Genomic DNA, 24345 nt, shown 5'->3' on the forward strand with positions numbered 1-24345 from the left:
ATACTTTTAAAAACAAAAACATCAAATACATCATAATAAATCTCACAAAGAAACTCGGCTTATACAACACTCACTAGACTACCTATCACTCAAGTTAAACATTTCCCACTCTTCCATAAAATCCAAATTTCATCTGACATTGACCTACTATTTTACCTTTCTTTGACAGCTCCACTTACTCAACAACAAAAAATACTTCTCATACCTTTTAAGTGGTGCTCAGAGCTGATAAAAAGCAGTGTGCAACTGAAAACATTTTTCCTAAGTTCTTAAGGGACAACGAATCAGTTAAGTATCTTCCCCAACCCCTCCAGTCAAAGACACAAAACTCTAGGTAACAAACAGAAGTGCTTTAAGACATGACAGCAGCAATTTAGGACCTACTAGAAGCTTCCTAAAGAGTTACAAGTGAGATCAAACAATCCCTGTGACACAAACATGCAGACCCGTGCCAGTGATAGTTCAACAAAACCAGCAAGATTGCAGACATCATACCTCTTTTTCCTTTGCTTTTAATGCAACAGTTAGCCCTTGAATGGTTTTATCCCTTTTCAAACCATTCTTCTTTTCAACAGCAAGCTCGTTTTCTCTCTCTTGCAGTTCTTCTTGAAGAGACTAAATTAGATTATGTCAAAGTTGCATTAACTTTCTACTAAGACACACTGTAACTGCACATTAAGAAGTACATTCTCTCAGAGTTCTTATATCTTATTACCCAAATTACTTGTATTAAATATAGTCCCAAATGCAAGTCATCGTCTTAAAGATATGCCTGGAATACAGTAAAAGAAGCCAAATCTCATGCGCTGGCCACGAGTATCAACCATACAGCTTCACTATTTGATGAGCATGCCTATCAACTTACTGAAAATTGCTTCAAAAAACAGGGGATCCTTCCTGTCATCTACCTTTAAAAAATAAAGTTACCAAAGTACCTGCTTTGCTTCTTTTCAAGTCAAGGCCTCTCTGTATCTATGAATGCATAACAGAAGAAATCCCAACATGCATTTTAAGTGGCCAAAAATACAGAAATAAGACTAGGACTTACCTGGATTTTTTTTTCAAAGGAATTTCTCTCATTTTTAAGCTCCATTCTAATGGCCTATAAGAACAAAACAGTTGCTATGGTCAAGTAAATTGACTCTAAACACAAATGCAACCCATTAAGCATTAAAATGAAATAAAACAAACTTTTAAACTTTAAGGAACAAGTTTTATATACACCTCAGAACTGTACAATATTCAACATTTTGGCATGAACACCTTGCATCAGGTGCTTCCTGAAAGTCTGCTGGGGCACAGTATGAAGTGCCATTCAATGAGACAGGACAACTCAGCTTTACAAGTTAACAAAAACACGGTTTTATGCATTATTTTTATACGACTTATCTATGTCAGCAGGATGCTTTTATCATGGAAAATGTTACTTAAGGACTTTTCCTTGGGGAAGTCAGGTTTGGGGTTTGTTTTTTTTTTGGTTGGTTGGTTGGGTTTTGTTTTTAAAGAGTAATCATATGAAGATATGGAGTTGTGCAGATGTATTCTGATTTCTCTCTTCAGTACTGTACCCCAGAAGGATGATACGGCCTGTCCACCTCCTTTGAAATGATTAAAGATGACCCTTTTTTCACCTTGACACAAATACTTCTGTGAACCTAGGGTAGGTTTTCCTGACAAGTTGATTTAGACGTAATAAGACCCAGACCTCAAGCTTTTAATTCAACTAATCAAACAAGGACAGTCAGTTCATGACTGAACTATTAGTCCTTCTGTCTATTCTTGACAGAAACAACATAAAGTGTTTTGGTACTTGAGAATGGATCATTCTCAAGTCTCAAAACACAATGGATAAAAATTTCTCAGAAGCCTGACGGCCTCCATGCTTTCTTTCTTACTTCTACCATTTTTCCCTTGTTTGCCTTTTTTTTTTTTCCATTGGTTGTGGAAAAAAACAAGCCTTAAGACCTGTTTCTACCTTTCAGCTGCAGGATATCTGTCTTCCTCTTTAAGAGGAGTGAAATAAACCACTGACTCTTGGAATTTCTGTAAGCTAAAGGCTATGCTTTCACTTTATTTCATGAGATTTTTTTTAAACACTTATTTCCCTTAACAAAGCTTTTTCTCTAGACCTCAACAGTGGAAAAACTCTTTAAAAACAAATTCTCAAGTCACATTCTTAACTTCTATAATTGTAAATTATAATACAGTTATATATACACTATAAGACGTCATCTATCAACAGATCTATTAACATTTAGCTTTTGTATACACACCCCCCATACATGTATACACACTCATTTCTGTAAAGCAATTGCACAGTATCTGTAATAAAACACAGGTATAAAGTCTGCAGGAAATGATCTCTCATTGAAAGAACAGTAAGCATGGATAATAAGGATGAATATTGACTGCTAAACCACAATATAAACGATGAATGTTTAGGGGATGGAGAAGAGCAGAACGGAATAACTGTGGAGAAGAATTTTTTTTTTAAATGACTTGTTACTCATACACCATCATGCACAAGACCTTTTAGACCTTTAAAATCCTAGACCACATGAGATTTACAATATATAACTGTTCCATCAGTTTCCTCACCTCTATCTCACTATCTTTTTCATGGCTCAAAGCAATGGTAAGTTCTCTGATTTTTTCTGCTGATAAGTTCCCATCACAAGATCCATTCTGAGACTTTTCCTCTTCAAGGTGTTGAATTATAGCTTCTTTACTTTTCAAAGACAGATTCAGTTGCTCTATAAGTCTAAAATTATAAAATTTTTAATATTAATCTTGCATCATCTACCACCAACTCTCCAGTCATCGCAGTAAATCTCACAGACAGCTCTCCTAGGTGAAGACTCCAGACAACACTTGTAAAATTTAAGGGAGTACTTTCACAACCCCTTCTTCCTCCAGAGAAGCCAGAAAAGGTCACATCACTTTAAAGCAAGCAACAAACAGGTTTGAGCTATCTGCGAAGCACTTTATTTTGTTTTCCTCCAGTACCATTTTAAATGTGAACACTTAAGCTTCAATATTTTAGTTACATTGTCCTTTATGACACACAAAAAGCTTACCAATACATTCCACTTCCTAGTGCACAGAGCTCTGTATCCTTACATGCCATCATGAAGCATCCCTCAAGTACCTACTTTCACATGTATTTGTGGCTAAAGCTGCTTCTAGTTTCACAAACCCCCCCAAAAATAGCGAGGTCATTGATACCAACTTTGGTCAAATATATGTCTCGACACCTCCGGTCTTTCAGCGGATAAGAACAATGCTTCAGTTTTCAGACAGATATAGGGTTATACCTGAGAACTTCCTGGCATAAGCTGCCAGCTGTGATTCTCATAGTATTTTGTAACCTAGATGGCAAAACATCTTTAAATACAATGGGAGTTACAGATATGCTACTGCCAGACAAGCTTAAAGAGCTACACATTAATGTGTGGTTCAGTTCAAGGAGTCAAATCTTCTTCCATCAGCACTGTTTTTCTGGTCCTGCAAATACTTACACCGATCTATTGGCATGTAATTATAGAAGATCCTGCCAACACTGAATCACCAAAAAAAAAAGTTCCTTACTCCACACAGTCTTCACTTTAGTGATTCAGGACTGACAATTTCTTTCCACACTTCAAACGCTGTTTTCTCACAAGCTCCAGAGCTGGCAACTAAGGTACATCTGAGAGGGACTGCTTTCATAATGCACTCCTTCCCAACTCAAGTCACTCAGGGGAGCAACCGCGTTCACGCAGAGGTCTAACAGATTGAAAGAGGAAGACAGGAAAGATAAAGGGGAAGGGAGGGAGATGGCCTGGCAGCCAGGTTATAATTACTGTGGTGTCACTCAAGGTGCAGTAGCAGAACCTATTAGAACAACTTCATAATTTTATGATACTATGGAGTTCAGATTTGCAGTTTTCAATCTGTATGCTTTTACAAAAGCTGTCTGGAAAATACAGCAAACCTTGCTTTGGTCCTACTGTAATATAAAACCGATGAAACGAAAGCCTCAGGCCAACATAACTTTCCATTACCAGGATAGTCCCATTACGCAGTGACTCAGCGCAGTTAACTGCAGGGTTCAGTCACACAAGGACAGAAAAGGATACTCTGAAGTATTATGAGTCATAACAATCTTCTCATCTCCAACCCAGACTGGTGTACCCAAGTTAACCAACGTTTACTAGAAGGTTAACCAGATGTGTATTTCACCCTACATGTATTTGAATATTAAAAGAAAATCAATCCTCCAAAGCGTTGAGATCTAACTGTACACATTCTCCCCACCTAAGGTTATTGAACAACTCAAGCACCCTTTCAGCTACCTGCCAAACAAAGCAAAACCAGTGCTTAGCAAAGCACAATCAAAACTGTGAAGCTCAAACATTATTTCTCTTTTCCCATTTGATTTCCCAGCCTCAACAAACACACCACTGGGACTGAAGAGCAAGTAAACACCATGAAAGCGGCAAGCGAACACAACTGGAAGAGTTGATCACTATTCAGCAACGGCTCAAGCAAGAAGCAGAAGGTAAGTCAGTGAAGTTGCAAAGAAGCTTTAAAGCGGGACATGCTCATGTCACATGCATGCCAATTCTTTTACACTTTCAGACAGCTTTTAAAGATGATTTTGCTATCATGAAGTATGTGAACTGGTTGCTGTGTTCATTTACTAGCTGATTAGATATCCAGTAACACTCAATCATGCATCTGAGGGTAGAAACAAATCATTAAAACCTTTATCCACGTTGACTCTTCACATTTCACGAGTAAAAAATTTCCACTGGTTAGAAATATCACCAGAAAGAAGTCTGACCTGTCTTTGTCGGCTCCTGCAATCATATGAAGATCATTTGCAGGGGCATTTGGAATTGAAGAAAGTTTCTGCTCAGCAGCCATTCTTAGAGCTTTCTCCTTCTCTGTCATCACAATGGCTTTTTCTGTCTCTTCGTGGGCAGCTTTAAGATTCTGTAATTAAAACAAACAAATAATCCTGTTGTCTACAAGAACAAAATGCTCACAACATTTTTCATATATTGAAGTTTCTTCTACCAAACAAGTTGGAATGTTTAAATTAACAACTTTTACTAATTATTTTAAGCACTTTGCAAACGTTTCTGAACTTTTCATTACTGCCTTTTCAAGATTAATCCATTTTCTGTGGTACATAAAGAAAAGTTTGTTTCAAAGTAGTAAATCAAATTTCCTAGCCGAAAACAGAACAGGGAACAAGAGTACCTCTGCATTATGGCTTTAGATTTAGCTCTTAGAATTTGCTTTAATATAATTTGGCTTTATCCTACTTCCCTCCTGCTATCACAACTAATAGTTAGACTTCTAAGTAGTTAGACTTAAAGAGGTTAAAAAATTTGGGTTTTTTTCTCCATTCAGAGATTAAATTAATATTCACAGGCTCACTGTAGCTAATTGGAACTCTTAAAGATCATTTATAATATCTTACAAGAACTGATAAGTTTGAACCAGATTTTCTTCTCTTGAACAGCAATGGAAACAGAGGTAACACCTAGATATTCCACTCAGCTTCCTCTAGTGACCCATTGAGATGGGGAACAAACAAAAAAGCAAAGCCAACCTGACATAAACTTCATAAAATGTGTTTCAGATCTTCATTTTTCTGTTGCAAGCTTCCCTGCTGTGCTCATTGAATTTTGCTTTCTATAATCTAAAAGCCTCCATGGAGTCTAATGAGTAATCCCCCCTCTCCCCTTCAAGCCTATACTAAAAAGCATTTCTCTTGGGGAAAGGGGATGAAGAACAAGCCCTTCACCGCTAGAATTCACTGCTTCCTCCCTCTCCTGAAGAGCTGTTCCGCCAGTATTCATCTTTCAATTAAAAACTCTAAAGGAAATTCATCTTTGTTAGCGTTACCTGGATCTGTGTAATTATACAGCACTACATAAACACGTGACTAATACTGCCCTGCAGTACTTACATCCACAAACAAAATTAACATCAGAGGTCAACAGTACCTTCAGACTACAGAAAGTACTATAGCATCATGAGATAAGATATTTGCCACTTTACCTGTCAGATGTGGGAAACACCAGTCTGACAGGCTGGTTTTGCTACAGAATACGTAATCTGGGGTCTTTTCTACCTATCTGATAGCACAGAGAATGCTTTGAGAAACCCCAATTCCACTAAAGAAAAGGCCATGGAGATTCCCCCTATCCCAGCTCTGAAGGATCTCCCTGCTTTATGAATATTGCAAAATCACCCCAATAAAAAAATACCATCATGACATGCTACCAGTAGCTTCCATGACCAACTCATTCTTCAGGGACTGGAAAGCAAAAATTGGAATATAAACCCCATCCTTCTGCTACTTCTATTTACTTACAAAAGGGCACCAGAATTCTGTTCTCTCACAAGCACAGGTACATACCCATGATTGTTTTGCATCATTCACTGTACGCACTTATCTGTTGGTAAGGGATTTTGTATCTATAGAACTTACAGAAATATTTCCAGTACAGGCCATTCAACACCAAGTTTGTTCTTTTACAAGAAACAGAACTCTCCTTGCTTCTGAGGAAGCATGTTATCCATACAGAGAAATGGTGCCTGTACACTATAAAAATCAGGAAAATGTGAAAACAACTCTCCTGTTATGATAGCTCTGCAATAAATACAAGGATAAACAACCACAGATAACAAGGAATTCCAAAACACATTGTTAAAAAAAAATCACCCTCTGGAACAAGAAAAGGTTATGCAAAATGGTGATCTAGTGACAGCAGAAGCCAGTAACTTTTGGCAGATCACCAACAAAGGATCACAAGACAAGCAGGAACAAGACAGGGAAGTTTTCACTAGTTCATTTACAGAGGAACTGCCAGAAGTAGGTAGCCTCTCTCAGTCTATAATGAACACATGAGTGGAGATATAGGAAAGCAACAGAATCTCGAATTTATACTGGTAAACAAAGTTCCCATATGAAAGATGATATGAAAATGACAGGAGCCCTTACAGAGTAGTTGCAGCTATTTATGAAGCTGAGACCTTATCAGAAGATGTGTTCAAAATGCAACCCATCTTCTTCTAAAGAGAGTGCAGCTCTGAAAATGAAGCTGCCCCACTGGAATTCAAGATTTAAAGATGAGTTGAACGTATCTGAAGAGCACCAACAGGTAGGAATTTCCTGAAGAACTGCTTTCCTCCAATTTCATGTTTCAACAAAAGCAGCTACCACCACCTTCCCTTTCGTTGCTCTCCCCCTTCTTTTTTTTTCCTCCCCCTTCCCCTGGATTTGTACTGGCTGTTTTTCCAGGAAAGCTGAAAAAATTTTGAAAATACAAGCAGATCACAGTGTCAAACCTCAGACAACAGTACAAAGAACGTACAGATTTCTAACTATTCATTCAGTTTCGGGCACTCACCTCTTCCAGAAGGTTTATTCTGTCAGTCAGGATTTCCTCCATTTCTTGTAACTTCTTTTGTGCCTCCTCTTTCACACGTTGTATTTCAGCATCACCACCCTGGGCCAGGCTTTCAACTGCCTTACTGAAAGACCATAATATAGATTGAAATCCCACTGTCTATCAGAGTAGAAAACATTTAAAGTGCAAGCAGCTGACGGATTATGCAGAAGCAAGTTTCTTCCACTTTATCTGTACCTGCTTGTCACTTTAAGATTAAATACGAACGTCTACATGCTATATAGCAATTTTGGTGGTATAGTCTCTGCTTGATGTAAAGCAATGAGAGTTCCACACAAGCCTTGTCACAATGAATAAGCATGCAATGAAAGTGTTACTATTTCCTTCATATTTATAAAGCTTCCAAATACAGTATCAAGCCTTCAGTGGAGCTGTATTTGCTACAGAAAGCAGCACTGGAAGAAACTGAATACATGTAGCTGCTGAGACCTCTCCAATTGCATTTTTAGTAATTGTTAATCCCTTGTTAGAGAAGAACAGCTCGTGCTTCCTTACTAAAGGAAGAATGACCACTTATGACTTCCCCCATAAATCTTGCTTCCTATTATGAACTTGTGCAAGGTTACATTCAAAGCCCAGCAAAACCCTTTGACAACTACTGGAGAGACCAAGCACAAATTAAACCTGTCCTCTGGATCAACCTGAAACTAGGCCTCTCTGAACCACTGAAACAGGCTAATTAGGAACAATTCGATGCCACATGAGGTAGGGCACAAAGGAAATTCCATTGAAACCAAGGCCTACATAGCAGTCAGCAGCTCTATTTCATTGCCCACTTGGATTAGTTTTGAACCAGATATCTAGAAGGAAACAGTTTTACAGGCAATTGTCAGCCTTAGCTTAACTTCTACAATAAGAACACTAATCCATCCTCAACTAGGGAGTTACATTTATTTATCTGAATAATAAGATTCTTTGTTCAACTCTATTTAATTTACACCTTTAGGGTTAACTACAGCAACATCATTGTACGTATAAGAATTCACACATATAGCTCCAATAACGCGTGAAGCAATTTCTACATAAATTCCCCTAAAACACTCCTTTGGGATCATCTTATTCTTAAAGTATCAGGAAAAAGCATGCAAATAGAAACAACATCTTGGAAGTCTTAACTAACAGACACCAGGAAATACACTGGTACTTACGAGGCCTTGATGAGCAGTTTCTCTCTCTCCTGCAGATCTCGCTTCAGACTTTCTATCTCAACTTTCAGCTCGATGTTCTAAAACATAAGAATTAAAGTAAAGTACATGCAGAAAGTTCAGAGGTCACCATACACAAAGATTAGTGGCACTGTATAGGTTACAGTTAGCTTTGTTATAATGAGGAGTGGTGCAAATCAGCCTGGGGGTTTCCAAGGCTTACAAGCCTGTTTTGTTTTGTTTCCCCCCCCCCTTATCTGTGAGCTATATTTTCCTTGTGATTTTCTTTTCCAATTATTGAGGTTTTTAATAACCTTAAAATTATTTAATTTTAGCCTGGGAAAACATTGTATAAAGAACTACTTGGCCCACAAGCTGAAATACTTTTTAAAACATTAGTATTTACAAGAAAGACATGGGTGTAGAAGAGCAGGACAGAAGACCAACTAGCAGTATTCAGTTGAAACCACGACCTAGCTAAACAGCTATGCATTTAACTACTATGACAACCATCAAGAGAGACTTCAGTCTCCATCCTATGAAACCTAAGAAACCTAATGCTATTGCATTACCAAAATTACTTCTTTTCCCTTGTAGACTGGGAGCAAAGTGCTTTTCACTTATAAACCTGAAATAATGATGCCAGACGTACCACTAGACTCTAAGCTTTCTTCAAACTTAAAAAAAAAAAAAAAAAGAAAAAAGGATTTTTTTCTACAAACTCACATAAAGCAGGTAACTTTCCCACTAAACAATCTCTTCAAAAAGACATGTAATTCTATTAAAATACTTCAAACACATACAATTTTGTATATTTCTTCAGTGGGACCATCAAACTTCTGCTGCATTCGCATTTCCAGGAAGTATATACGAAGTTTCAGGTTGAAGTTCTCTTTTTTCAGATCAGTGATTTGCTGTGAAATAAGAAAATTGGCAAATTATATCATGCATTTCAAACCAAGGAAAGCAAACAGCGAAAGCTACTATCACGTGTTTTTTTTACTCTCTGAGGCGCTAGGCAATGCCATAGATCAGAATCCGACCAACTGGACAGTAAGATGTGCATGCGTGTGCATACATATGCTCATTTTTAGCCCTGCAACAGTCTGAGACCAGCACTGAAATAATAACTATAAACCAGCATTGTTTAAAAACACACACGTAATACCATGTCAGCAGGCTGCTGCACAGTGCTTTTTAGAATATTCCTTCTTTAAGTACTAAAACATTGTCCATCTTCACACAAAAAGAAACCAAGATTTTTTTAAATCATTTTTAAATAAAAAAAATTAAGTATTTTTTCTTCGTGTTCTATTTTATAGAAGATACGTTGAAACAGAAGTATTTCCTCAGCTAAAGCTTGGAACGGCTGCATTATTCACAGGAGGAAAAGCCATAGGCACACAAGGCAGGAGAGCCAAATCAGCCACCGATAAAATCTTTATCCAATCGCATATTTCATAGCACAATTCTTTGGGAAAAAACTGCTTCATACATAAGTCCTCCAGGACTTATGATTTCTGAACCAGCAGAAGCAGTAACACAGCTGATGGTTTCATTAAAAAGAGTCTCCCTCTGAAAGTTTTTAAGAGACCAAGCATAAAACATTAAGTCAAATAAGACTTGTGCCCCCTGTCAGATGCTCTCAGCAAAAGGAAATCTAATATGCTACAGAGCTACTAATAAAACATTTATGGTAGGCTTTTCCAGAAGAGTGGAGTACCACTTGTAAAAATTATTAGCAATACAATTTTTAAAATACTTGGCTCATGAAAGCCTAGAAAGGTTATTTTCTGTAGCTGCACTCTGAACTCACGTTCACAAACAATTCCTCAGCTTAATAATCTCTGCCCAGCAAGATGCCTCTTCGTTATTCACACAAGTAAATATCACCCAAGCAACTAAACATACAGAGGAGCACACAGACTTTGTGGCCCATGCACACATCCTGAAGAAGCCTGTCTTCACAAGCAGTAGCAGCGCTCAAAGAATCACAGAATGATTTGGGTTGGAAGGGACCTTTTAGTTTAAAGCCATTTTCCTCTCACCCTACCACCACACTCCTGACAAGGAGTCCCCCCCGAAGCCGTCCCGCAGTCCCCTTTAGGGGCTGGAAGGCTATAGGGTCTCCCTGGAGCCTTCTCTTCTCCAGGCTGAACAACCCCAGCTCTCTCAGCTCAGGAGAGGTGCTCCAGCCTCCGATCACCTTCGTGGCCTCCTCTGGGCTCACTCTGATACATCCACACCCTTCGCGTGCTGGGGGCCCAGAGCTGAACGCAGGGCTCATATTTAACTCATTGCAGTTCCATCTGGATGACCACAGACAGCAGCGAACACGAACTTGAAGTGCACAAGCTGTAACTCACAGCACGACACACCTCATGAGGATCGCGAGGCTTCTCGAGTAACTGGAGCAACTGTTCTGGAGCGTTCAGATCAACGTAAGCATTGCGACAACGGAACTTTGTGCTTTGCTTCAAGTCACAGAGCACGATGCTCTCGGTGCTGCTCAAAACTGAAATCTTTATTTGGAGCAAAGGAATTTAACGATTTATTAAGTGCAGCAGGAATTGTGTGTGTGTCTTAGTCAGCTTTGCCCCAACAGGCTCAGCATTATGTGCAACAAGTGAGAGCAGACCTTACAGCTTTTTTTTTTTAAGCCCTCAGGGAATCAGTCCTAACAGTCGGTCTGTGTCTATTCATTCAGAAAAAGCCCAAGCATCAAAGGCTTTGAAACTGTATCACTTGGACGTCTGCTAGTCTTCACACATCCAATACAGTTGAGTTAAAAAGAAAAACAATTTCAGAACTCGGCCTTCCTTAATTCTACTTCCATCTATTTCAGTGGCAACAGAATTAAACCAAAGAGCTTAAGTGTACAATTTTCAAAAGGCAAGCAGAACATGATGCAAACGTAAGCCAATAAGAGCAATAAATAAATGTTATCTCTGACATTCAGTTTCTCAGAGCAAAGTTAATTCAGGCAGACTACAATTAAAAAGTTATAGCTTAATAAAAGACAGCTTGCTCATATTTTACACACCAAAGGAATTTTAATGGCAATGCTCTCAACTTCTGCATTTAAGGACCCAGACTTAATTCTTTTATGCATTTTGATTTCTGTGCTTAAAGAATAAAAGACGAGAAGCAGAGACTTCATGAAAACACAGGACAACACAATACACTCTACACAGAAAATTACACGCCACAGACACCATGGCAACAAATACCACTTCCCTAGCCCAGTTTAGATCCTTTCCAAATCTACACAGAGCCACTTGTATGCAGAGCAGCATCTGTCAGCAGAAGCTGTGGTTTCACAGCACATGATGGTTTTTGCCAACAGAAGCCATTTTGCAAGACAGCAAACTCTAAGTGGCTTGGGCAAAAAAAAAAAAAAGCAACCACATACTACTAAGTTCCCTAACACGATACCAATTATCCTTTTTCTACTTGTGAACACCTACTAACAAGGTCCTTGATTAATATCTTTCATTTTGCCCATATAATCACATTTCCAATCTCAGGTGTTTTCCCCTTTTCCATATTGCAAGAAAGCAGAACACATTATGAATACCAATAAACCTACACCTCTAAGATCATCTACCTCAGTGTGTTCTCCAGGTCTAAACGTAAAAGAGACCTCTCCTACATGGATCCATCCTTACCCCATTACATCCATCCTGGTCTCTCTGAGCTGCAAGGCAAGGAGCTCACTCTTTTCATTATTTCCTTTCCATGTCCTGCACAAATAACGTAGCACCAGAGACCAGTAAATTCATGTGTGTGTGTACCTTTAAGGTGCCAATTAAGATTTCTTTTAAAGCAGGGTAAGAACAGACTTACAATGTCAGTCCAAAAGCACATCTAACACCTTCTGGATGCTTGGTAAAAATTAAAAGGACAACAGGAGTAAGCAATCCCTTTCTCAAGCTTAGCCTTCCAGCTACCAGCAACCTCAAAAACAGAAGTTCCAGAAATTCCGGTTGCATTTAATTGCCTTTAATGGATTCTTCTGCTATTACTTTAATGGATTTTTGAGCTTCGTTGTCCTGTTGGCAACCACAAAGCCTCTGAGTTCTACAGCTGGGGTCCGTATGTACTAGGAAGTCAGAGATCTGTGGAGAGACCCTTTCTCCTCCACATCAGTAATAAAGGCCCAGGCTGAAATAGCTCTTCTCTACCATACCTCAACGTGAAATCAGACCTCAAGAACACAGAACATGGACCAGACAAAGGTTTTCTGCCAGTTCCTAAAGGAAAACAGAACTCCATCACACAAAACCAACAACAGGTTTTCCACACTTCTACAATTTTTTCTCCTTTGAAAATGGACATTGCAGAGAGTAAACCACTTGCAGAATGCATTCTAGACTGAGCTCTTTCACAAAAGATTTTAAGCACATACTAATGCCAAAGCAGTGTCTTTCTACCCCAGACAACAAATGAAAATAAAAGAGAAAGTAAGAAACATCTGTCACTGAGACTTTCCAAAACAAGCTTTAAGTTCTAAACAAAGAACATAGCTCTTCTCTCAAAGGGATGGAAGAAGGCAACAAAAATGGAAAGAGTTTAGAAGAAAAGCCCATTTAAAACTTAGCAACGCTATATAAGGTAACAGAAGTTACAGAACCACACTGAAAACTGCACTCAAACGCCTCCTGAAGATAGCAAGCCACAAATAAGAACTTGAGTTAAACAATTTTTTTTTGTTTTAACAGAAGCATTGTCCTGCAACACTGCTATAACCAGTCATCATTCAGCAGTTGTAAACAATTTGCTTATTAAACAGTTTATTCAAGTAGAATAATAGTTAATACATTTAAAAAAATATCTAATATTGTGCTTTGTATTCCAGTAAGCACCAAAATCAGTTCTGCCTACAGAATTGTCACCATGACACTAGACCTTTACAACAAAAGCATTGCAAACACACTCATACATAAGCACAAAAGGTTAAAGGTATTGCACAGCTGTCAGTGAATTAAAATACTAAATCCTATACTGGTATACACAAAGATAAGGTTGATGCTTTCTTGAAATACAAGAAATCAACTGCGGGCTTGCAAACCACATTCTTATGTTTCCGGTGATTACATGTAGTTTTGAGCAGATGTTGCCAGCTTTTGTTTCACAACCTAAGAGCAGCAGCTGGCTAGTCTCAACAACAAAATTTTGGCTGTTTTTGAAAGCAGAAACAGAGAAGTTCAAAGCACAGGTAGTCAACTGATCGCACCTGTAACAGATCTGCCTTGACTGACATGAACAAAGAACTCGATCCATAACTCCAGCACTAAGCCTTATACTAAAAGTCTGCTTACGTTTTCATAGTCCTTCATGGTCCGAGCTCTAGTTGGTGAGATCGTATCTTCTGCCACATCTGGTAACCCTAGACATTTGAGAAGACAGAACAAGTTCAGGCAGAGGAATCTAAGCTAGGTTTCAATTTGGAAATGGCAAAGTGTTAGTATTACCACGTTGTTAATATCTACACTTCTTTCTGAAGAACATTCCAACATCCCCCAATTAAATCATGAGGTAGACTGAAGTTAAGCCATCCAAAAGGGACTTTTAAAGACAAGTCCTGGGAGCAACTGCAAGGGACTGATATTAGAAATGAAGTCCTATTAAGCTACTAGAAAGCAATTCAAATCTTACAGTATCTTGCAAGTCACAGAAGAGACCTCCACCTTAGACTCAGGGAAACAATGGACAGAAGATGTGAGCAGCGTCTCCATTTCTAAAATGTAAAGCCTTCTGAATGCACATGTACTTAAAACTTCTGCTGCACACATGTTCTGCAACAACTGCATTTAACAGCGCTATGTAACTGTTTCCATTCAAAGCTCCTGTGAATGAGATTGTATACGATACATAGCACTTAGAGCGCCTTAAATATCAAGAAGTTGAGGCCCCAGACTGACTCTCATAAGAATTAAAATATTTCATTAAAGCACCTCCAAAATTCTTATGCAACCATGTAGATCTATCGTTAGAAAATCCCAAATATAGTTGTGTTATTTTGCATCACTACTACGCCCCTCATATTTGCTTGCTTTTGTTAGCGAGCGGGTCTTGCTGGTAAGTTTGTCTCAGTTTCTATTACCTACTTGTTCTATACGATGAAGTCAGCCAAGTTACATCACTGGATACATGCACGAATAAAGAGAAATCAAAACCATATGCTTCAAATTTACAGAAGAGAACAAAGAACGGCTAACTTGACAAAGAGTAGGTTTCAAAACAATACCATTCAGCCATTTTATTTCAAAGTAAGCACTTCAAGCTATTATCTGCCAGCCTGAAGGATAATGACCATAATTATATACTCGTCAAATAGAAAAACATATTGAATTACACTTTGTGTTCAGCAGAAGACACGTGGATAGGAAGGGCTCTTTAACGCAAGAAGAGATAAAATGTAAGGTTTGAATCTATCCCAGGTATTCGGACAGAAATTAACGAAACAGAGTTGAAGTGAAACTGGAAAACTTAATGACACAGCAGTCGGTTTCCCCGAGGATATGATAACGGGACTATTAAAGCCTTGCGAGGCAGCACGAGCCTTCTCAGTGCAGGATGCCGAGCATCTCACAAGGGTCACGGCCGTAACCTGGCCACAGGCAGCTCACTGGGCAGCAGTAGCCGCTGGCTTTTTACACTAAAAAGACACCTCAACAAGAAGCCACGCGGCTTAAACCCACTTTCTGCCTTTTGCCCTCAGGGCGGGGTTTATTTGGGCCGGTGCAGACTCGAGCTGTGCGGTGCTGACCCCGGGGGCTCTCGTTAAAGCACAGGACGCCCCGCAGACAGCTCGCTGCGCCCAAACCCGCTCCTCAGGCAGCGATTTTCTCCTCAGAGCCCGAACAGCGACATCGGGGGGCCGCAGGAGGCACCGCGGGGCCCCCCCAACCCCCCGGCCGCCCTCAGGGGCTCGGTGCCCGCCGTGCCCCAGGACCTTCCCCCCCCCGTCCCAAGCCGCCCCCCAGCTTTTCCCCTGGCCTTACCTCGGCTGCCGGCCGGGCCGAGCTGCGGGTCCCCGCGGGAGACGTCGGGCAGCTGGGAGGCGCTGCGAGGGGAGAGGACATCGCTGAGGGGAGGCGAGAGAAGGAGGACGCCCGAACCCCCGCCACACGCACCCATGGGGGGGGGGAGGGGGGCAGCAGGCCCGGCGCCTCAGCCCGGAGCCCACCGAGGGTCCCACCCGCCTACCTGTCCTCAAACGCCACCGGCAGCGTCGGGTCTGCCCCCGGCAGCGAGTCCATGGCGCCGCCGGCCGCAGCCGCGGCTCCTTTGTGCGCCGCTTTGGCGGCTTCGCTGGAATTCAAACGGCCGCAACCGCTTCCGCCATCTTTGCGTCGACAGGGGTGAAGCCGCTGAAGGCGCCGCGGAGGCGAGCCAAGGCAGGGCACGGTAGAAACCAAAGGGGAGCCGCCATGTTTGGTGAGGGCGGCGGCTGGAGGTGGGCGGGCAAGGCGCCATGTTGGGTGAGGGCAGAGCGGGGCGGGGGTTGTGGAGGCTGCCAGCTGGGCCACAGAGGCCGAGCGCCATCTTGAGTGAGGGAAGCAGCAGGGACGGCGAGCCGCCATCTTTTTCTAAAGCAAGGCAGAGAGATGCTCGGCTGCCATCTTTACTCAGGGCACAGCGGAGCGTTCCTATGGGGAATGGAGGCTGCAGCTGCCGCCATCTTTGCTGAGGGCAGCCCGGTGTCCGTCACGGGGCTGTGAGGAGGCGCCGGGGCCAGCCCCGCTGTGCCTCACACATCTCCCTCTTTTAACTCTATTTCAAACTCTGTGCAGGCCTGAAACACTTCCCTCTGATATTTAAGACTCGCACCAGGGCACTGTGCTAGGATTTGCGTGGCATATAAAATAATCCCTCTGCAACAAAAAGGGATTTTTCTGCGGCTGCTAGCCCCAGGGATAAGGAGCAGGGAAACCTGCCCTTGCCTCTGCCTCCCAGCGCCCTGAGCGTTATCAGTAAATGAGGACGTGCTTTCCATTTTTTTATTTTGCTGTAACATAAGGAAGCTCTGTTCCCGTGAGACAGTTGCCTGGCTCTCAACTACAGGATCAACCACGTGTTAAAAGCGCTGCATTTGGTTTCCTCAGCAGTACTGAATGTGTCAGGTGTCACTCAGCCCAGCCTCGCTCAAGGGGATGCTTACCTGGCCAGGAAACAGGCCACCGTTAAGGCTGACACGTGGCCATGGGCCATGGTAATTTTATGGATTTGTTAATTCCAAATTGCCATGGTGCCCTGTTAGCTTCATTTTCTTGGCGTACCTGCTTATGGCTCTGCAGAACAGAAGTTGTAAGCCTGTAAAAGGCCCTGGAGCCACGGTAGCAGGCATGGCGCTGTGGTTTGCAACCCCTGGATGCGTGTGGTCACTGCAGGCTTCCCAGCACTGCTCCCGTCTCAATTTGATGTGCACAAGTGCGTGGTGGAGCACCTGTCAGTGCCCCCAACAGCAAGGAAATGCCAGGCCCTGCTTAGTACAACTAAGCTCTTAATCTCATCTACTTTCCCGTTGGACATGCCTGATGCTTCGCATTTTGGGGTCTGAGGGCCCTAAGAAATGCTCAGTCTCTTCAACTCCCCCACAGCCTGAGAGACATTTGTCACCTTATGTGACTGGCTCCCCTTTTGCAGTGCCCTCACCTTCTGCCCAGCTGAAGTTGTTTGCAAAACCAGGTCTGCCATATGGCACTGGGATCCGATCAGCCCATCTGCAATGTGGCTTCACATGCTTACAAAGCAGTTCTTCATAAAACAAGCGAAGGCCACTTACTGGGAGGATACCAGTGTGCTGTTGGTTACAGTAAGGTATTATATATTTGATGTGTGCCATTAAATCAGCATCCATCAGCCGCAAGTACAGTACGAATCATTTACTGCTTATGTTCCATAGGCTGGTGCAGTACCTCTGTGCCTGCAGAGCCATGTTGCATGTCCCAGCATACCTTTTGAAAGGAAATCAGCAGGGCCCTCCTTGTTATCACCTCGTGCAATGGTTGTTGGACAAAGGCATACAGCAGATATACAACTTCTCTGGGTTACTTCCCAATATTTAAAAATCGGCAGCAACATTAAGGAGCTGTGAGGGGCAGGGTAAATGTATTGTTTAGAAGCAGTTAACAACTTGCCTCCTGATAATCTGCTTAATGTTATTTAACTTTATCTTAATTAGCAATACATTTGGGGAGATTATGGAAAATCCTTGTACCAGCAAGCCATGCTGGAATGGCACTTTCTTACGAAAGTTTTACAAAGCAGTCTGAGGTCCTTATGCTCCAGAAACAAAGTGCTAAAGGGAGTCTAGGAAAAAAATACTTACAGAGTGTGCAATGGTATGGATCTTGTCGACAACAAACTCCAAGGGGGTGGCAGTATGACAGCCAGCTGCTCAGTGCACTGTGGCTGAAGCCTGACAGTGGCACTAGGAGGGCAGATGTCACCATCAGCTGAGCCTGGGTCCTGTCCCCAAGTCCCGACACTGGGGACTTAGTTCAGCATTCAGTTATATTCAGTACTGTTACAGTTCAGAACAAAATTCCTCCTCAGCTAAGTCATGCAGAATCAAACTGTTCTGCTAATGCAAATCAGGTTTCAATAAACTCCCTGAAATTTCACCAGTGTGGCCCTTGCTTTTATAGCTCTGGCTCGGTTAAGCATTTGAATGAATGCATAGTTCTTAAGTGCTCACTTAATTAACGCTGACTTACCTCCAAGTTCTTTGCTTAATAGGAGTCAGAGTTAGATGTAACATGCAGCAGGCAAAGCTAGCCTTTAGCATTCGTATTTGCATCTAGTAAGATAATTTCTTAACATTGAAAAGTGAGAAAGAAATGCAAGTTTTTCACAGGTCATTTTGCAGACATTACCAAAACCATGTTCAAAACTATTGGCTGTGGATTTCAGAGCATCTGATGAATATCAATTTTCTTTGGAAGATCCATTGTGGTCATGAAGAAATATGTGATATAATATCCTCTTCCAACTTCTAGCTTTGCTCTATCAGTTTCATTTTTAATGACTGCATAGATCTCTGACAAAATATGTCTATGTGAATTTTACACACAATAATGGGGAAATATGTGTTGACTGCCCGGCTACCAAACATTTTAATGAAAGCTGAAAGCTGGAATTGTTAATAAACAGACACAAGAGATCATAGGGTTCATTTTTTAGAGGGATTATCTGACACAGCGTTAGCTGTACTAATGAATATCTGATGTTAAAAAACATTTTTAGGCCACGGTTCTCATCTCACATACAGGGGTATAATGAAGGAATAATTCTCTTGGAACAAATGTCATTACTGGGATGAGATCAGATTCAATCCCGTAGGTTTCAATCCAGCTCTGATTGCTATCCATGGAAAGACTCCTGCTGAACTCTAATGAACAAAAAAAAATGCAAAAATCCAAGTGGCATAGATACAAATTATATACATTTATTTTTATTCATTTTAAATAACATTCTTCTGTATAAATTCTGACATATATTCAAATCATACACTTTTTTCATTTTAGAAATGCATTTGTAAGCATAGCATATGCTTAGGAGACGCCTTATTTGGATGTATACTAAGACCGATGGGTTTCAGTTGGGAGCAAGTACAACTTTAAGGCCCATATTTTTCTTATTTTATTCCATCCCTCTGACACACAAAGAGCAGAATCCTGGGGGAGCTCATTTTAAAACTTCACTTTAAAGAGAAGCATATTTTTAGGATCCAATCTTATATCTTTTATTTAAAGGAGACTGTGCAAACTTTCTGCCGCATTTACACAGCGTGTAACATTTAGGAAAGAGGCGCTGTACAGCAGTGGTTAACTGGCCCAGGATATTTGAAGGATGCTGAATACATCCCCTCCACTTTCATAAATGGCTTCCAACGCACTAAGTTTGCTCAGCCTGGTCCAAGGGAATTGTCATTCCAACGGATGACAGCTCCTGACAGCTCCCCGGGGCTAGTGCTCCATGCAGTTATTTCTAGCTACAGTGGTTCGTAAGATTTAAGATCATCTGCTCGCATTAACCCAATCACACTTTTGCATGTCTGTTGCACTCTGTGCTTACCAAATGCTCTCCTAAGTTGTGAGCCAGCCAGGCTGCCTCATGCCTTTGACACATCATTGCTTTTTGCCCTTTAACCGCTCTGTTATATCCTCGTGCCTTCAGCTATTGACTGTGGAGCTGAACTCACCCCATCCAGAGCAGGTCCACAGGGACCGCACGGCCCCGAGGATCGTGCCTGGAGAGCTGGCTTCCCACCCTTACCCACCTCATCGTACTTTCTCTATGCTCTACAGCTACTGTACCATCCCTTCAAGGGCCTTTTTCCACACCACCACACCACTGCAGCCAGACAGCACCACAGCCAGGTAGAAGATGAAAGCTCTGCGTGTCTTTATCGCCACGCCAGCCCCAGAATTCACCCAGTCCCGGTGGCCTTTAGCACCCCGGCTCTGCACCCCACCCAAGCGTGACACCAACCCAAGCTGACGGGAGATGTAACTAGCTCGGCTTCTGCCTCACCCCCTGCAGTGCCCAGGGGCTGGCTGCACGACTGAGAGGCAGCAAGGATCTAATCTCAGATCAAAGTCAACACGAAGCTGTTTGTTCTTCCTTGCTGAGGCATCGATCTCCCCTTATAAATGTCATTCCCCTAAGCCGGAGGTCTGGCTGGCTGGAGGTGGCAGCTTTCTTCCTGCTCGCTCATCTTGCCATCTGACGAGCAGTGTCCCAGTGCCACATCCTCGCTGTGCTCCAGCCCCTGCTAAGGAACACCCTGTGCTTTCCTCTGCTGCCCAGCCTGGGCAGCCACGTCCCCGGCCCGGCCACGTTTGCCACCACGTCTGCGGGGGCCGTTTAGATCCCTTCATCCAGACGTGAGACCCCCAGACCACGGGGCATCACGCCCCCCTGCAGAATACCAGAAGGCATCCTGACCTTTTTTCAAACCCAAGCCTAAAACATGAAGTGCTCGCAGTTTGGAGGCCAGAAGCAAACGCCTCCATGCTGTGGTAGGCAAGGACCAGGAGGGCTCAGCACCTGAACTCGTGCTCCGGTTTGCAGATGGTCATTATTTCTACAGCAAGAGAGAAATCAAAGCCTATTCCTGTTACAAAGCAGCCTACAGCTTTACCAAATCTGGGGAAGGGGTGCTTTGTGGCACCTGCTAAAATGGTTTGGAAACATTAGAGTGAACAGCCTGTCCTTCACTTTGCCTGCTCGCATTAGCCCCAGAAGCTAACAGTTCCCAAATTCCCTTTCCCCACCCTATGAAGTGACCAAGTGCAAGCCTATCACAATACGAGCACTGCCAAACAATTCCAATTTTTAGGAAATCCTCTATTTTGTCACCACTCTGCTCTTTAAAAGCTGGGTGAGTAACTCAAGGATTAGCAATACGCAGATTTTCTTCTCCATTCCTCCCCTGTTTTATACCTAAAAGTAGGATTGCTCTGAGTGACTTCAGCCCAATTTATCACCTAAACTACGGGACCTCACCCAGGCCCCTAGCAGGCAGCAGGAGCTTTTCCATGTTTGTCTGTAGGCAATGCCCCGTTGTGCTCTCACCATTTTCCTCGGCCATCCTCGGCTACTTTCCTTTCTTGCTCTGCCTCATCTTTAAATCAGGCAGCAAGTTTCTGCGGCAGAAATGACATCTCTGTGCCCGTATTTAAAGCACCTATTCCCCCCCACACACCCCAAAAGAGTCTCCAACAATAAGAAAAGGCTCCATGCAGCACCAGAAAGCAAATAAATAATCACCACCATTCTTCCTACCATTTCTCACACTGAGAAATATTTACTTTTGCCCGGCTCTGAGGATGTGTCAGTCAGCTCCTGCTGACCTTTAGCAGGTACTTCATTCCTCCTCAGCACCAAGCGCTTGCAAAGCACCAACACGCACAGCAACGCAGCTTTCGTTCTGAGGCTGGCCATTAGTTTGGTGAAATACGAGTTTCATGCCCTGCTTCATTGTAATGGGATCAGTTTTCGGGCGGCTGACCCAGTGGCTCCCCGGCACAGGCAGGGCACGGTGCCAGCCCTGAGGCTCACACACTACAGGTGGGAGTGACCTCCCCGTGCTGTGCTGCCCGTTTGCTGTTCTTCCTCTGCTGGCCCCCCAAAAAATTAGGGGAATCTCTAAAACCTATAGTCCCCTGTAGGTTTTTTGGCAGCTGATTCCCCACCGCCTTGTGCTACATGACGTTTCTGAAAGCACCCGTGCACTTTCAGCTTTAGGGCTGGAAGTGCAGATCACCTCGTGCAAGCTCTGCAGCTGAAAACCGTTTCCACCCAAATCCAGATTTTTTCCTTCGAGAGAGGCCACGAGGCTGCGCCCAGCCCTCCCCAGCACCCTGTGGGCACGGGAGGGACAGCAGCGAGATCCCGACATGATGAGCAGCCACACAGGAAAAGCTCAGCCATCGAGACCAGGCTCTCAATGCATCCATGACAGTGTATTTGCAGCTCGTATAAAGATTTAAAAGCAAATAACGAAATGGTACATCAGACTGCTGGACACCCGTTAGGCCCTACTCGTGGTGTCGCTGGCTGTCTACTCTGTGTTGAAAGGAACAGGGAAATTTGACAGATGCAAGTAGAGAGCACTCACATTTTCTCTAGAAAAGAAAGTTCTTCGATGACACGCTAGAAGAAAAGCTTTAAGCAGTGGGTGTTTGCCAGAGTCCCAGCTCCAACAATATTGCCATCTAATTTACAGTATTTTAAACAATCCTCAGGGTTTGTTTTTCTTTTCAAACAATGCCACTAACTGCTGTACAATTAAAATCTAGATGACAAAATATGACTGAGGAGTAGGGGAGGTTGGGGAGGGGGTCCATGGTTTTGTTGTTGGGTTTTTTTGGTTGGTTGTCTTTTTTACAAATAATTACAAATACAATTCCAAGAAGATATATTACATTTTATATACAGAACACACCATTTCTATCAGGGTAGGGTATTAAGCCTAGCTTTTATTTTTACACGGCAACCCTGAGATGTCTTGTCATCTTCCCTTGCACGGAAACTATACAAGTTCATTAACTTCTTCTAGAACAAAAAGCGGACTGCTATGTTTTAATAGCATCATCACCCTGTATAAATACTCAGAAAGGGAAAAGCTTACTCTCCTCCCTAACTCCAATATTTTTTGTGATACTTTTTCCTGTTTCCCAGCTTAGTGGAAACAGACAATGGTGACTTCTGTTCAATTGTGCAACTCACTCCTCTACTTGCCTCTTGGTAGTACAGTGAACGACCATTTCCCTTTTTTTTTTTTTGTCCTCCTTTTCAAACAAATTCATATCAGGAACTAATATGAAGCCTTCACAAAGGTCTGTTTCCTGAAAATCCACTGTTAATTCATAAGCTACTTTTCAAGCTAAAGGATGCAGGCGTAAGTGTTAGGTTGGCTGGAAATACAGTAGCTTCTGCTAAATCCCGGGGTATCGCTTTTGCCACCCCATCGCCTCTTCATAAATAACATATTTTAAGATCAGCATAATCAAGTCTTTAACAACAGTGAACTCGGCGGGTCTTCACGGAGAACAAGACACCGAATGCATCTCACCGTATTACCCAAAATTCAGATGTACTACACCTTTTTTCTGTTCACCTGCAAGCTACAGCATGCCCAGCACACGAGTATCCGAAGAGCAAATTCCTCTGCATGGAGCCTCAGCACGGATCCTGACAGCCCTCCAACAAGCCCTGTATCTTCTTTAAGCCAACTTTGGAACAGCTGGATTGCTTCTTCTTCTAAGCTTTGTAATTGTGCATGGGAGTTGTCAGCGTTAGCTGTCCGTTCGGTGCCACTTCATTCCCGTCGTCTTCCAGCAGCCCCGAAACATCAGCATTGGGGATGCTGTCGTGGTAGCTGCTAAAACTGATGTTGTCCTCTTTGAGTTCAATGGTCCAAAAAGGAGCGTTAAGTTTTCTGTTTTGATACTCACGGTACATGTAGACAGCACCCACAAAGCCCATTAGTAGGACCACAACAATGATGATAACTGTCAAAATAATTATGTTAAACTGAGTCCAAGAAACATCTGCAAAAGCAGAGGTACTATTGTCAGAGGAACTTATAGGCAATAAAGTCTGGATAGTTGTTGGTGCCAATGTGCTGTTTATCACTGCAGTTGGGAATGATGTTGCCTTGCTAGTGTTTGGAGCAGAAGTTGTAAACTCTCTTGTTTCTGGGCCAAGAGTGGCTTCTACAAAACAAACAAAAAAATGACGATGTGAACAATAAAAACGTGATAAGATGGAATCAAACAAACACTTTTATATAACAGTTTTTATGTCAATCAAGTCTACACTGTTAAAGCTGGATTTTTTTATCAAAATAGCTCACAAAAAAGGTTGGCCAGGGATTTTTAAAACAATTCTGTGTGCTAAGTGCTCACTGACTGCAGAGATCCCGTGCAATCTGGTGATGGCTGGCTAAGTTTACTATCTGAAGATGGGTGAATAAGTGCACTAGCCAAGACCAAGTGTCAGATACATGAGCTCAGGATGATAGCAGGCCACCTGGTCCAGCTCATACTCAGCACATGAAAATGGGGCTCCAGCAAGCTCGGCAGGAGTTTGAACTTTGGGTCTAACGACGGCAGAGTTTCACTCGCTGTCTGCATGGGCTGGGCAACCAGGCTGGCAGGGCGCCGTGAGCCCAGGAGCGTGCACCTCTCACAGCACACTACGTGTAGGGTTTG

General features: G+C 42.4%; 2 protein-coding genes across 3 annotated transcripts in view; both read right to left on the minus strand.

The window, feature by feature from the left end:
- Positions 1–16218, minus strand: part of CDK5RAP2 (CDK5 regulatory subunit associated protein 2) — an 80008-nt gene extending 63790 nt beyond the window's left edge. For both annotated transcript variants that reach the window (XM_040531574.1, XM_040531573.1), the window contains exons 1-10: positions 15827–16218; positions 15622–15683; positions 13936–14003; positions 9418–9528; positions 8618–8694; positions 7410–7533; positions 4826–4977; positions 2599–2761; positions 1049–1102; positions 496–615 (exon numbers count right to left, since the gene is read on the minus strand). In XM_040531574.1, the coding sequence (XP_040387508.1) occupies positions 496–615; positions 1049–1102; positions 2599–2761; positions 4826–4977; positions 7410–7533; positions 8618–8694; positions 9418–9528; positions 13936–14003; positions 15622–15683; positions 15827–16203 (1308 nt within the window). In that variant the 5' untranslated portion in view covers positions 16204–16218. The remainder of the gene's footprint in view (positions 1–495; positions 616–1048; positions 1103–2598; positions 2762–4825; positions 4978–7409; positions 7534–8617; positions 8695–9417; positions 9529–13935; positions 14004–15621; positions 15684–15826) is intronic.
- Positions 16219–19052: 2834 nt separating this feature from the next.
- MEGF9 (multiple EGF like domains 9) overlaps positions 19053–24345 on the minus strand; it is a 44398-nt gene continuing 39105 nt past the window's right edge. The window contains exon 6 of the mRNA XM_040531765.1: positions 19053–23847. Coding sequence (XP_040387699.1) covers positions 23393–23847 — 455 coding nt within the window. The 3' untranslated portion in view covers positions 19053–23392. The remainder of the gene's footprint in view (positions 23848–24345) is intronic.

This window comes from Cygnus olor, chromosome 19, assembly GCF_009769625.2.
Source record: "Cygnus olor isolate bCygOlo1 chromosome 19, bCygOlo1.pri.v2, whole genome shotgun sequence".
In the NCBI taxonomy this organism is placed as follows: domain Eukaryota; kingdom Metazoa; phylum Chordata; class Aves; order Anseriformes; family Anatidae; genus Cygnus; species Cygnus olor.